Below are 15,278 nucleotides of genomic sequence, written 5' to 3' on the forward strand. Positions count from 1 at the left end.
CCGACGAGTGCTTCATCCCCGTTGCTCTCGCACCGAAAACGGAGATGGCAAACTCGTGAATCAAATCCACCAGATCTCGTCTATTTCCGAGCGCGTCCCAGTGGTTGCTCTGCCATGGCTGGTGCAAGAGCAACCATTGCGTAGATAAAGTCCCCCCCCAAAAGAAAAAAAAAATTCAATTCTCAACATCTATAGCCCCACATCTGCATCCAGCTGCAGTAGCAAGTGCACGAAAGTGCCCAGTGAAAAATAGAGTGCCCCAATAATGATTCAGATTCACTGCTGTCAGTGGACTATCAAAATCCATCCAAATACTTTTGTTTACGAAGGTGTGAGTGCTCCATACAATTAACCCAGTGATCCCTAATTATCCAAGTGCCACCAACACCTCCAGCTACATCTCCCAATCCAAATCAGACGAAAGACAGAACTCCAGTTGCATGTGAGTAAATTATTTACCAGACATCAAGAATTCAGAAGTCATGTGTTAAAACGATACCATTTCAATTTCACCTCTACAACCCCCATTTTCCCCAAAACCATTGATTTCTCGACGATAAATCACCGGAATGTTTTTATCGCAAATCTAACAAGCTCCAAATAATTTCTCTACCATTTTCGTCTCGCGTCGATTATTTCCGAGATAATGGGATAATAAAAAAGTTGAACTGGAGTTGTCTCACTGGCACTTTGTGACTGAATTATAGAAGAAAACAAATGAAAAAGAAAGAAACGGAAGAGCTGGACAATAAAAATTCCATGGACGATTGATTCTTCCTCTCGATCTCTCAATTGATATTGATTTCCCTGAAATATCGAATTATCCGTCTGTGCTGATGAGGAAGTTTCCACATCTGGCGATATGATTCTCGAGGAAATCGAGACCACCTTGTCAATTGTGGATGAAAAGAAAAATGTCATGATGATTGAGAGGAAATGGCAGTGATATCCAGTCATTAGTATCGTGCCAGCATAATCGTTACCAGTGCTAGTGACATAACAGGAGTGATAGGACTGGAATCTTCGGTGTAATAATTCTGTGGGTGGTACCAAGGCAAATGGAGTTGAATGAGTAATGGAGTGATATCAGGGTATTGCACTGGATCATTATTCTTTTGTTTTTATTAGCCTAATGGGTACTGCCAACGTCCTAACCTAGAACTCCACTCTGAAGTCGTCACTCCAGTCTCAACATCTGGGGAAATTTATCACTGACTCATGTCTTTTGATTGCAGAGATGATACGCTCAGAATTACTGGTATTTCACTGATGAATTTGAGATCGATGGAGCTGTACTGAGGGATTGCGAGCTCTGGAGGGGGTCTCGTTCTTGTTATTTATTAAGGAGGATTGTTGGTGATGCCAGGACATTCTGAGAGACCACGGGCCCAACGGCTCACCGACATCGAGCCGCAGGCAGCTAAGGTACACCTCCGTTCAATATCTCGTCATTTTAATCCATAATTCAACAGTTTCACGACTCACTCGTGTAATTATCCCGGTAATGAGTATTTTCAATGGAAAACGTCGACGGCCTCAAGCCTATTTAATATCCAGGAAAAGGAATTGTATTCCAATTATATTCTATAATCAACGATTTATTTACAATCATCCAGCTGACGGCGAAGTTAATGGATTTAAGGGAATTAAGATGGATTTGTTATCAGTTTAGAGGATTTCTTGTCACCAGTGAAATTTAAATACACTGATTAAGTATTTAACTCGTATCAATCGACTCGAGTTCTCTGGAGTCCCCAGAGTTAATTCCCGACAATTCCCCAACCCTGAATTAACAGACCGGATGGACCACGCATTGCGGAAGTGCTCCATCCCTCGGACTTGAAAGCTGTCGCGGGAGAGCAAATCGATAGAATACCGCGCACCTCGACCAATCCAATATAGGCTCGAAGAGTCTCTCTCGCCTACGGAATTGTGAAAACCAGAGGCAAATTAACATACTCACCTCGTACACTTGTCCCGATGATTATTCCAATGGTCTCGCCACCCATTCCTCCCTTCCCCATTAAATTCGGATTCCCCTCTGCGCCCACGCTCGCCTCCGTGAAAAGTTGAATCCGAGAGAAATTTCATAAAAAAATTCTACCACTGAAAAATCGCGGTCCACGCTGCAATTGAAAATTCAGTTGAAAAATTGATTTCCCCTAGTTTTTTTTTGTAATCATTGGAGAAATTCGAAAAATTCGTGTAGGGAATGAAGTGCAGATCGAAATATCGATGCGCGTGGGATTCTGCTCATCAACAAAAACAGCCGCGAATACACCCAGTACCCAGACTCTGACCCAGTTGCGTTGACGATGTGCTCAAGAAAATGGTACAGATATAAATAATTGATTACTATGGGGCATTCATCCCCCTGTATGACAAATATCATCCCCTCGGCGTGCCTCGATAATCGAACGACATGCAGATGACAGCTACGAAGTGGTCGCTGTCCCAAAATTGGGCACTAAGCCACTATCAATCCAGGAATTATATTTTTCTTTAATGATAACGTGGTGATTAATGCATTTGTGATTAGAATAACTCGTATGGCAATGTGGCGGGTGCTCAGTGGCTGCAGCAGCTGTTCGTGTCATCTCGAGGTACTCCAGATTACCACAATTATCGTAATTAATCGATATTTAATACACGAGTTATTGTGGAGTTGGCTAATGGCTTTGTTGTACTGACAATTTTTTAATTTGTTGACTGGTGGGGTGTTGTTAAACGTCTGGGGAGAGAGGAGCCAAAGGCGGGATGTTCAACGCATGCGGGATAGGGGATAGGGGCAAAATGGATCTCGTTTTAAGTCGATAGACACTTCTCCGATGTTTTTGTACGGTGGAATGACAAATACGAATGACTGTCAATAATTTTTATCTCTCGAGCCATTCACACATTCAATGGCACTCATGATTAATTATTCAATTAATTGTAATTGTGACTATTTTATGATCCAAGAGAAATATTGGAATTTTTTGGTCTGACTGTTTTATTTTATATCATATTTTTTAATTATTGGGTTTTTAATGAGCCGATTCAACAGTAGGTAATTAAAATACTGGAAAAATCGTCCCTGGGAATTAATGAGACAATTTCATTTTGCCCCGTCTTCTGATATTTGTGTCCTTGTCGTTGTACGCGGTCCGAATAAATGTTTGGAATTTGGCGATGAAAACAATTTACTGTAAAAATAACTCTGACATTTAGTGATTGTGTGGTGGATAGACTGGAAGAATTTTTAATCTGTCTGAGCGCAAATTAAAATATCTTTGTGGAATTTTATCCCAAAATAGTGTAAATGTCCCTGGAATTTTGATATTTTGTTTATAACAAAAATTTTCCTTCAGATTTAACACATTAAACGATTAATAAACGCCAGAGTAAATTCATTCTCACTATTTTCAATTATTTCCTCATCTCGGAAACTATCAAGTGACAGAAAAAAGCCTGAGTTTTTTTTTTTGGGCTGAATTAAATTTCTGAGAAAAAAACTTTCCTCCAAAAATCAATAGCTTTCGAGATAAATGAATTTCTAACAAAACCAGAGGATTTAGATTGGCGTGTTCGTTTGGCATTTCGTTATTGACTTGATAAAATTTTTTCTGGATAATTCCAGGGTCTGGGATGTAATCGAACCGAGGAGATGGGAACTCCAGTGAGTTCAGGAAGCAATATGGGAAGTGTGGCACGATTTCCGAAACTCGATGAGTGCGCCCACTTCCACTACGAGCACGTCGAGCTGGATGGACTCCAGGTGTCAGTAACAGAAGTACCAAATGACGGTGGTTTCGCTGTTCGTGTGACATCCGGTGACACCTGCTGGACCCTCCAAAGGTCGTACGACAATTTTGTAATGTTCGACAAGCAGCTGCACCGCTGCATATTCGATCGAAAATTCTCATCACTTGTTAAACTGCCTGAGACGCAGTCCGATAATACTCGTGAATTAATAACCAATTATCTGGAACGATTTTCACAATTGAATCACGATGGTCTCAACTGCGGTCCAGTTCTCAATTGGCTCCAACTGGACAACCGAGGGAGAAGAATTCTCGTTCCTGAGTCTGACTCTTGTCCCATCAATACTCCAGCTGTTGCTGCTGCTTATGCTGTGCGGCCTTATGCTGCACAGGCACAGGATGAGATTACGTTTCAGGTAGAATTTATTTATAATCTCAAATTCATAATTAAATAATCATTAAGTCATTGAATAACGATTTAAATGATAAATTTGTTGTTACCAGGTTGGTGACATGATATCAGTTATTGATATGCCACCGCCAGGGGAGAGCACCTGGTGGCGAGGAAAGAAGGGCTTCGCCGTGGGCTTCTTTCCAGCCGAGTGCGTTGCTGTAATCGGTGACAAAGTACCTCGCCACCTGACGGTCTCTACAACCGTTCGATCGAGATTACCAGTGAAGCCAGTGTTGAGGAAGCACGGCAAGCTCATCGCATTCTTTCGATCGTTCATCCTGAATCGGCCATCGCGAAGACGCCTCAAACAATCTGGTATCCTCAAGGAGAGAGTTTTTGGTTGTGATCTGGGGGAGCATCTGCTCAACTCCGGCCAGGATGTGCCTGCAGTGCTGACGTGCTGCGCCGAATTCATTGAGACCCACGGCCTGGTGGACGGTATTTATCGTCTGAGTGGTGTAACGTCGAATATCCAACGACTGCGTCATGCCTTCGATGAGGATCGAGTGCCAGCATTGCACTCAGACGAGAGTATTCTTCAGGATATTCACTCGGTTGCTTCCCTCTTGAAGATGTATTTCAGAGAGCTACCCAATCCTCTGTGCACCTATCAGCTGTACTCGACATTCGTAAGTGCTGTTCAGGCTGGAACGGATGCCGAGAGACTTCGAAGAATGAGAGACGCAGTCAGAAAGCTACCTCCACCCCACTACAGGACCCTGGAGTACCTGATGCGTCACCTGGTGCGAGTGGCAGCCAGAGGCGGTGAGACAGGAATGACACCAAGAAATGTGGCAATAGTATGGGCTCCAAATCTCCTGCGCTGCAAGGAGCTGGAGGTGGGTGGAGTGGCAGCACTTCAGGGTGTCGGTGTTCAGGCAGTGGTAACTGAATTTCTCGTGTGCTACGCCGAGTTGATTTTCAGTGATGGCCCAGTGGGTCGTCCTAAATCCCTGGCAATCACCACTCCAGCGAGATTGCTAAGCCTCGAGGAAGCCAGGAATCGTAACCTGAGAACAGACTCTGAGTACATCGAGGTAGGTGCAGGTACAGCAGGTCTACCCCTTCACTATCACACTGTCATCGATCTCCCGAGGAAGAGAAACTCGTCGAAACGTTCGCCCTCTCTCAATTGGCGTGCATTATTCGGTAGAGGTGGTTTCGGTGTCAGGGGAAAAACGAGACAAGTGGGCACTCCACCCCAGTCTGAGACTGTTCCCAGTTCCCTGAACTCGTTGAGACGACTGAGACCAGTCAAGAGTGCTGACAGCCTCGATGGAGAGGACAGCCTGTGTCCCCTGATGATACCTCCACCTAGTAGACCCTGTGGCCACAGTCGATCAGTTTCCCACGACTCGTACTTCGATCACCTCGGGGATGCCCCCAGCTCTGCTTCTCCCCTAGACCTCTCAGAGATCCAATTGAATTTTGATCTGGAGGAGAGGGAGATGAGAATGTTCTCGGAGGAGGAAAGCATAGTGGCGTCACTGGAGGCCTCTCCGAGACGTCAGAGAAATGATCCTCCACCATGTATCTCAGTGACTGGAGCATCGAAGAGAAAACGCTCGAGACTAGAGGAGCGTCTGCACTGCGACGTGGAGCTCAGGTTTATTGACAGTCAGAGTCCAGATCAGATAATGGTCTCGGCTGATGTCCATGGGATGGAAACGCCCTCGCCTCTGACGACTCCGGGGTATCTGCCGCTGTTGTCGGAGGCCTCGACACCCATCAGTCCATCCCAAACCCTCCAGCCTACCCCAATATCTCCAGGAGCCTCCAACAGCCCCAGAATAAGCTTTCGAAGCTTCACACTGCCCCTCGATTTTTCTGATGAATCTGGTGTGGAGCCGGGAAAGCTGGGGGAATTGAAATTATCCAGCAACACTAGTCAATGTAGCATTAGGTCGGATAATATTAATGGTGTGCCTGTGACAATAAAGTGTGGCGATCAGGATCGAGAGATGTCTTGTGATAATTTTTGTGGGATCGAAGATCAGGGTGGATCTGTAAATCTCCAGGAGGGAGAAAAAGCACCAGAGGATGATGATATCACTCCAGAGAACGATGAAAAATCATTGTGCACGAGTCGTGATTCATTTCCTCCAAGTCAGGGCTTGACGTCAGTGGGTCCCTCGATTCCTCACCGAAATGATCCACCAGCCAGTAATTTACCGTCCAGTGCCACCGACCTGGACTCACCGATGTCCTGCGAGCAAACCCTGGAGGACCTTCCAGACTCAGGATTCGTTCTTTGCGATAGTTCAGATAAAATTTTCACGAACACTGATACACAGCCCCTGGAGACAACAACGAACTCTGGGGAGTGGGTGATGATCGAGAGAACGACAGAGTCAGTGACGACTCCAACAGGTAGTGATCCCCTGGAGGGAACAGTTGCTGCGATAGCTACAGATCCACCACGTCAGCGTTCAGTGTCGGATAATGTCTCGAGGACGTCTCTGGACTTGACGATGGGCTCTACAGTGGAAACGGACACGTCGTGCGTTGGAGGGAGCGAGATGACAGAGAGTCCCCTGCAGGAGCCCAACGAGGACATCTACGACATGACAGAGTGCAAGGACTCGTGTATGTGTCAACTGGTTAACGATAAAGAAACGCCAGGTCTCGAGGAGGATAAATACAGAGATCAGAAAAATGGAAATGATCAACCCCAGTGCGACAGTCGACCCCTGGACAACGACAACGTATACTGCAGTAATTTGAATGACTCCACCACAAGATCACCGAAAAATTCCGACAAATCCCACGACGAGAACAATCAATTGATGAAGGAGAGGGAGACACAGAGCGTCCGGAGTTTGAAACAGGGGATGGGTCCAGGGTACCTATCGAAACACCTGAAGAGAAACATCAATATGAATTCCATGAGGAGTGACGAGGTGGTTATACCCTCTGAGAATGCTGCCGAGGCATGTGAGATTGCCCATGATCCTGAGGGAGCCTCAGAAATCTCCAGGGATTCCTCCTGCACCTTCTCGAATACATCATCGCCCATTGATGAGTCAGTGGTGCTGAGAGATACTGCAGCGATCCTCCAGGAACTGGCGCTCCAGAGGCTGTCAGGGGGCGTTGGCAGTGAAACTCCACTTCAGAAGGAGAAATATGGGAGGGAGGGTGTCAGGGAGAGGCGGATGAGGTACGAGGAGGCATCCAGAAAGTCCGATGAGAGCTCCAATCAGTATCTACCACCCTGTCTCAGGGCGAGGCACGCACGTGCCACCAGGGCTGCTCTCAGTCGATCTCTCGACGAGGGAAAATTCAACAGAATGACTGAGGAGCCACCCAGGATCAAACAGGTATTTGACAGACCTGACTATCAGCACAACTCCACACCGAATGTCGGTGGTGGCCTATCCATGTCCTCATCGCAGAGCAATGAGAAGCTCCAGCTGAAAAATCTGGGGCTTGATCTCGGTGATCCCAGGTGCAGGGAGAGAATCGAGAAGTACAAGGAGGAGAGGAGAATCTTCCTCAGGGACAAGTACAGGAGTGAGAGCTTCAGGGGATCTGCAGCGAGAGATGAGACTGGAGAGCAAGCACTTCTTGCTAGACTCAAACAGCGGGCTTCCAGACCCTCTTTACATTGACTCTACTGACTATTTGTAGGCTTTTTTCAATTAAGGGAATTTCTGATGTCTTTTTTTTTTATTTCGAGGACTAATGAGGAATCAAAAGATTATAGGCAATTGAAGATAAGTATATGTTGATGTATTGCAGATATTAATTCGACGTTATTTATTCAGAATGGGAATTGAGTATCTCATATTTTAGGGAAATTCATACAATAGTGGGAATTCAGGTGTGAAGTGATAAGATTTGGAAATTCCGAATTTTTAGCTCGATCCGGGTTTCATATTTGATGTGCGACTAGTTGTTTTATCACTTCATCACTGAATTCTCGTGATTTCCATTCAAAAAGAATGAAAATTGCCCCACGAGGTGAATAAATTTCGAGAGAATCTAACGAAATCACTGATGATCGAGTGAACAGGCTGATAGACCCCTACGCGTGCCAGTTTGTACATATGCGCGTTAAGTTTTGTGCTATAATTTTTTTTATAAACGGAGTGTTATGGATCGAAGAAAATTTAACGACGAAATTCAATGCATTTATTAAAGTAATGAGAAAAAATGGGAAAAAAATGGGAAAAAATGGGAGAAACGTATGACACTGGGAAGGAGAGGAGGAGGAATCAAATAAATCCCCTGGGAAATATCGTTCTGAGGTGATATTAATTTTTTTTTTTTATCTCATTTGATATTGATTGAGAGTAACAATTTTTTTTACGCTGAAACCTTATACTCGATCTACTCTTGTGTTCAATTTCCAAATCTCACATTTCATTATTTTTTTCGTTTATTAGTTTATCCTTGTTACTGATGATTGCAATGAAATCCACGATTGAGCGACAATTTTTACAATCGAATTAATAACTCTGTTGGATGAGGATTTTATATTATCCAGTGTATTATCTGCGGTAGACAGGTCCACCGCAGTTGTCTATGTGCATTTCTCTTGTAAATAATAATTTACCGCATTAATGCTGCGTTATTTCATTTTACGGTAGGCACATGTTGATCTGATTAACTGATAATTACGGAAATTACGATAATTGTTAGGTTGTTGAACAGAGAAAATTTTCTTGAACGTAAAAACATGATTTTTTCAATTATTTCATTTCATTTGAAACATCAAGAAACTTTTTATTCTCTCTGTGGATTTTGTTTTTGTTGTTTTGGCTTGTAATTGGATGGAGTGAGGGAGAAATTGGTGATTAAGAGAGAAGAGGTCTGATACTGTCTCACTAAAAAATTGAAGGCTATCGAGAATATTATGGGAAATTAAACGATAAATTCTGTGGTCATAAAATAATTGCAGGATATTAAACCGCTCTCTAATGCGTGGACAGCCCAGCTCATGTGCTTTATACCTACGGATTATATTCTCAATGTAACAATTTAATTATTCGATTGAGCGAGGATGAAGGGGAGCCAAAGAGTAATAAAAATCTAAGAAGTTGGTATTTTTAGTAAATGATCTGTAGCAACTTGGAGATTCCAGGATTTAATAGATATTTTATGAATACAGGTAGGATTACTCTGTCGAGGTTCAAACTGTGACGATTTGATTAAATTACTCGGAATTATTTTGAGGGAAAAATGAGCGAAATCGAGAGTATGTGAGAGTGTACCTAAGGCGCCTCAATTTATTCCTAAAGAGATTAAAATGTCTTTCGTCTTTCCGCTACATTAATCAATCGCAATGAAAAATTAGGATAACACCTGAATTCTGTGTAAACAATAAAAAAATATTAAAATTATTATCGCCATTTATTATTTTATACTGACGCATTCCAATTCCACCTTTTCTTCAATTTTTTTTCATCTTCAAGAATTGATTGAATATATTATTAAACCCAGAACTCCAGAATTTCGACGAATAGGAAAATCTGCGCTGCATTCCCCGCGGCGGACGCAAAACGGATTTTTCCACTCACCCAGAAGAATAGAGAGGAAGAGAAAAAAAGAATGAAGTGTCTCGAGTCTTTACTTCTCTAACCGCTGATGATAGAGTGGTTGAAGGGTGAGTGGGTGCTCCTGGAGTGCCGGAAGAGTGAGTCCCAGTGGAAGAAGCCAGCGATGGTAAGACCGAGGGAGAAGATTTTCAACAAGAAGTGCTGTTTGTTCTCGTTGTTTTAGCCTTGACAGAAAGGGATGTTCGAACTGTTGTGTGTGCCTTTATACCCAGTGAAACGAGTAGCCACTTGACAGCAGAAGAACCCAAGGGCTTTGCGGGACGAAGGGGGCAAAATTTAAAAAAAGAAGAGTTCCATAGTTCGACCCGTAGGTGAGGAGTCCGTGACTATCGCTGAATCTTTCTAGGTAATTATTTTTAAACACGTCGTAGCGATACGAATCTCACCCTTTACGGCTATTTATTTTTTTTTTTAATCCTCGAGGGACCGGTAAAACTCGTAACTAAATAACCAGTGACTAATTGGAGGCTCTCTGACTCCGCTCCACAGAGAAAAGCGTAAAAATCGGGTGAAAACACATCGTTGAGACTTTCGTGTCTCATTACCGGACATGTGCACTACTCCACTTCCATTGTTCATTCATTTATCACTCATTAAGTCACAGAAATTTTTATTTTATCACAATTTACTCTTACCGCTATGAATGGCAATGTAATTAATCAATCCATCTTAAACATCCCCAATTAACTCCAGTCCAATCAATTATTGCTTTAACAATTTACCTGATATCTTCTCACTCATCAACCGCTTCTCTAAATTTCGTAAAAAATTTCTTAATCCACTTATATTCATTATTCTTAATAAATTATCAATGGAATAATAAATCGTTATTAAACAATTCGGGGTAAATGGATGATTTACCCCGAATTGTTTTTGATTTTGAGGGATGAATAATTGCATTTGATTGGTGGGTGGTGGGTAGGTGGTGGATTGTGGGTGGTAATAAAAAAGAATTCTGGAAAATGATTGATCAAATCAGGGAAACCACTGGTTTCTCACGCCACTCAGCAACCGGCTCCATCCCTTTTGACGCCAAATCGAATCAGGTACATATTTCGACTGGTGCTCACTGGACAACTACGACAATGTTGTTGGTGAGGTTGTAGTGGGCAAGAGACCGAGGTTGAAACGAGAACAGATTGCTCGGTGATCAAGTTAAGCGGCACGTGGCCATCCGAGCCTTACCTCTATATTGCTCCATTAGGCTGGGACAATCCCAGTGTGCGGGGAGACACATCAAGACGTGGCCAAAACACACAGGACCTATCAAGAGGGAGATTTATCCAACGATGAGGAGTCGAGTGACACGCGCCGACGTCTTGACAGCTTGTTAGCCTAACGTTGCACATACAATCATGACCCTCTCGTTGTTGGGGCTACGATAAATACGTGAGTCGCTGGAATTTCAATAATCAAAATTATCAAAAGGACATTTATTAAATCTCCCGCCCCAAAATATCTTTATCATTTTTTAAATCACCGCACACTCACCCTCTGGAATTAAATTAATGGGAAAGAATTTATTTTTAAGAAATTTCTGCCATTTTTTGGACGGGGTAACTCTCTTCATGATTATAATTATTGTAATCATTGTGATGAAGCCCCTCGTATTTTCCCATTAAATCAATAATTATCGGATCAATTGATCTTTAATGAAACTGATTTAGACCTGATCAATGGATTTACCGAGAAAAAAATTGACCCGCTCACAGCTGTGATATTTCAATCGAATTGGAAATACTTTATAGAGAGAATCAATGGATTTCGGATCGAGGGATTGAGATAATTGAATTAAATCATTCAATTCCAGAGGACGCAGTCACCAACGTGTGGAATGCATTAAAAATCCTGTGATTTCCCAATTAAAATTCCTCTATCGATTATAAAAAATTGCGTTGAATTTCCGAGAAACGCTTGCCTATAACCGCCATTTGTAATTGTCATTTGAATTACCGATAAAAATTCCGGAATTTACCATCGAATTTTATTTTTCAATACGAGGAATAGCGGAAAAGTAACGGAATTTTTATTGAATATATCCGGGAGTGCGGTAATTCAACCGCGAAGAGTGAAAACAGAGTAAAAAATGAAAGAAGATTTAGAAAAAAAAAAATGATTAGTGGTATTCTCGCCACATAGTGCAGGTTGAATTTAATATGTTCGTACGAAAGGTGGTACATAATGCGAGAGGTGCGTATCGTTTGAGCCCTCCTACGGGTAAAAATAATGAAAGTAAATGGAACACGCCCACTGCATTTAGGTTCGTACACCATCACCTCTCACCCTGCAATTTGCCCCTTTTCCCATTGTAGTTTTTCATTTTTTTTGTCATCCTCTGTTCCTTGATCTCGTTGGTACCCCGTCTCCATCCACCACTTCATTGTCCTTTATTTCATTATTTTCGTCGCATTCCGCACTCCACAGAGAGCGTAAATCCATCTGTCCCTCTATTTACGGTGCCTTAATAATAGCCTTCTTAACTCAATCTAATAAACATCGTAAACAGTAGCCGTGATCACATTAATTTATGAGCAACCACTCAACTGTGAACAGTCCGGTACCTGGGGACATCCTATACCTATAACTTGGCATTCAATGGAAATGCCTGAGTGGATTATCGCAAACATCAAAGGATAAAATTGATGTTACGTCTACGTGTCTCCACCCTCAGTCCACTCCTCACATTTATTTTATTTTTCCTCAATTACCACTCTAACATATTCCCCATTTTTCATTTAAAATACTATTGATTGAAATATCCCCTAATCGATTGATCCTGCATTTACATTTCCCACTTCCCGTGAATTCCCAAATTCTCACTCAAATTCCCAGCGACTTTGTTATTAAAAATTCCAATTGTTCAGTATATAATCACCTGCTGACCCTACTCGTAAATATTACCGAAAAAACCAATAAAAAAATCGGAGAATCAAATGAACAATTAATTTATCCACCCGATGTCTCGAAACCTTCACCGCCCGATTAAAAAAAACCCACGATTAATTAAAGACTAATCAAAGAACAAAACAATCAACTCGATATCCGATGGAGAAGCGCTGGAAACTTTTTCCATCAATTTCGCCCAATTCCCGTAATTTTTTTATTCAACTATTCATCTCCCTACGTCACGCACACCCTTGTTCATAGCGATATCTCGTATTTGAGAACGTGTGCCCCGTGATTTCGTGCCGATAACGTGATTACGTATCCCCGCTGTTCGTTGCCGGTGTATTTCACTCGCTTTCACTCTCAACCCCCTCACTAACCCCCCCTCATCACCCCGAAAATCCCCCTTTACATGCCCCGAATTCTACAGAGTAGCAACGGTTGCTCTGATCCCTCGCAATTACTTCCCATTATCTGGGTATTAGGATTCACCCCCAACTGGAAGCACGACGTATCCGTCGGCTCCGCCTCCCCTTTTCTCATTTTCTGTCTTTGTCAACTCAGGTCAGCCCAGTGGTCTGCGTCAACAGGAATCACTAAAACAACACTAGGCACACCCACCATTTACTCCAGTGGCAACAGGTTCCGTCGGCAATCACCAGCATCACCATGATTTTTCTATTTTAATTCGAGGTAATTATACGAATTGTTATCTGATAACAATTCATCGACGTCAAATAATCATCGGGCTGATTATTCAGTTGTCATTATAAATATTTTATAAATATATTATAAATATTTTCTATAAACTATCGAGAAGCTACGGAAAATTGGATTTTGAGAGAATTTAGCAGTTGAACTGAAAAGTTTGAAAATTTTTTGAATTGAAAGTTGCAACTCGTTTTTTTCCTCAATTATTTTAATTTTCATCATCTAGTTGTGACTTATCTTTAACAATATCATTCGAGTATTTTATGTACAGGTTTAACCGTAAGAAATACTTTGATACACTGTCTTGTTCCATCACTGAAAGTTCTTGGGCATCTGCCACGGGGGATAAACCCTCGATATATTACGAAAATAGATTGCACTCGACCTCGGAGTTATCTCGATTCGTCGAGATTAGATTCGAGGTGACAAAAATTTTTTTTTCACACCCCCAGGAGTCCCGGGGGGATCAGGAATACTTGGGACAGAGTGCTGAAGAATGCCTAGTAATGAAGGGTAAAATTTACCACCGGCACAACGTCGGTGAGAGCATCGACGGATGTTCTTCAGCGATGATGACGCTGTAGTAGCTGCTCCTGGTGAGGGGACTGGAGGGAATGACTCAGGGTGTGATGATTCGACCGGTGGAAACCTGTTGGCGATGAGATGGTACGTCTCGGCAGGTGGAGGGCTGGTGATGTCATCTGGGGTGGTGATGGTGCCTCGTCTCCAAGAACGTCGATCTCGTCCGAGTCTGAGTCCACGGCGGCGTCACTACTTGCGTGACTCTCGCGACCGCCGTTCAGGGAAAAATCCACAGGTCTCTCTATTCCGATAAAAAAAAAAAAACCAATCATCGATGCAATTATTTATTGTACTGATCAACAAATTATCCCCCCTTCTCCCGCCCCTGCCAGCAGTCGCTCCAGGAAATCCTGAAGAATTCTGTGAAATTTCGATACCTGCGTTTTTCAGGAATACCTCGGAATCTATGGAGAATTTCAAAATTATCATTTCTATCTTTTTTGTAGAGCGGAATAAGAGGTATAAAAAATGTAATAATGAAAATTTCGATATCTCCTTTATTTCCCGAGAAAACCCCCAGTTTTCGATTGAATTATTACGATACTCAATAAAAAATCAGGATGTAAAAATTGATGATTACGATTTATCGAATAATTAATACAATTGATAAATTATTAACCAAATAAAAAAAACTCCGAGGGATAAAAATCGCACGTTCTGATCTCCAGTACTGCACATTAAACAAATAAATAATATTCTCCAGGAAATAATAAAATTTCGGGGACATTAACGTGGGAGTCGTATGTCCGGACGGGGCACTTAGTCGATAATTGAATAATTTCGTGAGAAAGAGCCGCGAATCTGCCGAGAAGAAGCTGTGGAAGTAAGGGCGACGGGTTTGAGGTAGTGAGAGGTAAAAGTACTCGAGTTAGTAAGTTGCCCTGGTACTTGCACAACCACTTCCATCGTGTCTTGACTTGTTCACCCTCTACCCTCAGCATCCTACGGCCTACCTCCTTGGAAGATGTCTCAGGCTAACTCCATTAAGGACCCCAGTCTCAAACCCCACCTCATAACCACCCCCTCGAAGAAGACGGAGCCATTTTGGGTGTACGAGGCAAAGGTAAATGGGGTTAGACAGATGCGATGCGGTGACTCGTACCTACGATCGTGTCGAGTATTCTAAAGCGACGCAGTTATCTGCAATTACCAAACCATTCAACGAGAGCCGAGTCGAGATTAACTTATCTTTATCAGTCCCTAATGCCTCGTCCAGGTGATTTCAGTTATTTCTAAGAGATGAGGTCCAACTGAGGCCCTTACGAAAATTCCTAAATATCTGCCATATTTATTTTAGAAATTTCATTGATTAATTTAATTTATGGAAAATCGTTGGAGATCATC

The 15,278-nt window shown here is 42.5% G+C and overlaps 2 protein-coding genes across 5 annotated transcripts in view; one reads left to right on the plus strand and one right to left on the minus strand.

The window, feature by feature from the left end:
* Positions 1–20: 20 nt before the first annotated feature.
* CdGAPr (GTPase-activating protein CdGAPr) lies at positions 21–9,512 on the plus strand. Of its 4 annotated transcripts, none has more exons than XM_011299412.1 (4): positions 21–442; positions 1,236–1,425; positions 3,620–4,159; positions 4,248–9,512. In XM_011299412.1, exons 2-4 carry the CDS (start codon positions 1,360–1,362, stop codon positions 7,803–7,805), a joined length of 4,164 nt encoding a protein of 1,387 aa, XP_011297714.1. In that variant the 5' UTR covers positions 21–442; positions 1,236–1,359; the 3' UTR covers positions 7,806–9,512. The 4 variants fall into 4 exon arrangements, with proteins under 4 accessions (XP_011297714.1, XP_011297715.1, XP_011297713.1 ...); XM_011299413.1 differs by lacking the exon at positions 21–442 and adding an exon at positions 848–1,091; XM_011299411.1 differs by lacking the exon at positions 21–442 and adding an exon at positions 2,540–2,627 and having other exon boundaries at positions 1,340–1,425.
* A 4,306-nt stretch (positions 9,513–13,818) lies between these two features.
* Positions 13,819–15,278, minus strand: part of bsh (brain-specific homeobox) — a 4,436-nt gene continuing 2,976 nt past the window's right edge. The window contains exon 3 of the mRNA XM_011299415.1: positions 13,819–14,175. Coding sequence (XP_011297717.1) covers positions 13,916–14,175 — 260 coding nt within the window. The 3' untranslated portion in view covers positions 13,819–13,915. The remainder of the gene's footprint in view (positions 14,176–15,278) is intronic.

Source organism: Fopius arisanus, unplaced genomic scaffold (assembly GCF_000806365.1).
Source record: "Fopius arisanus strain USDA-PBARC FA_bdor unplaced genomic scaffold, ASM80636v1 scaffold00014, whole genome shotgun sequence".
Taxonomy (NCBI): Eukaryota; Metazoa; Arthropoda; class Insecta; order Hymenoptera; family Braconidae; genus Fopius; species Fopius arisanus.

What these genes read in the sequence shown, in the direction of transcription:
- CdGAPr (XM_011299411.1), top strand. Translation starts at nt 2,550, where the DNA reads ATGGCAATGTGGCGGGTGCTCAGTGGCTGCAGCAGCTGTTCGTGTCAT. An exon ending in TCCAGATTACCACAATTATC is followed by an intron (nt 2,628 to 3,619) that starts GTAATTAATCGA and finishes GGATAATTCCAG; the next exon opens with GGTCTGGGATGTAATCGAAC. An exon ending in AGGATGAGATTACGTTTCAG is followed by an intron (nt 4,160 to 4,247) that starts GTAGAATTTATT and finishes TGTTGTTACCAG; the next exon opens with GTTGGTGACATGATATCAGT.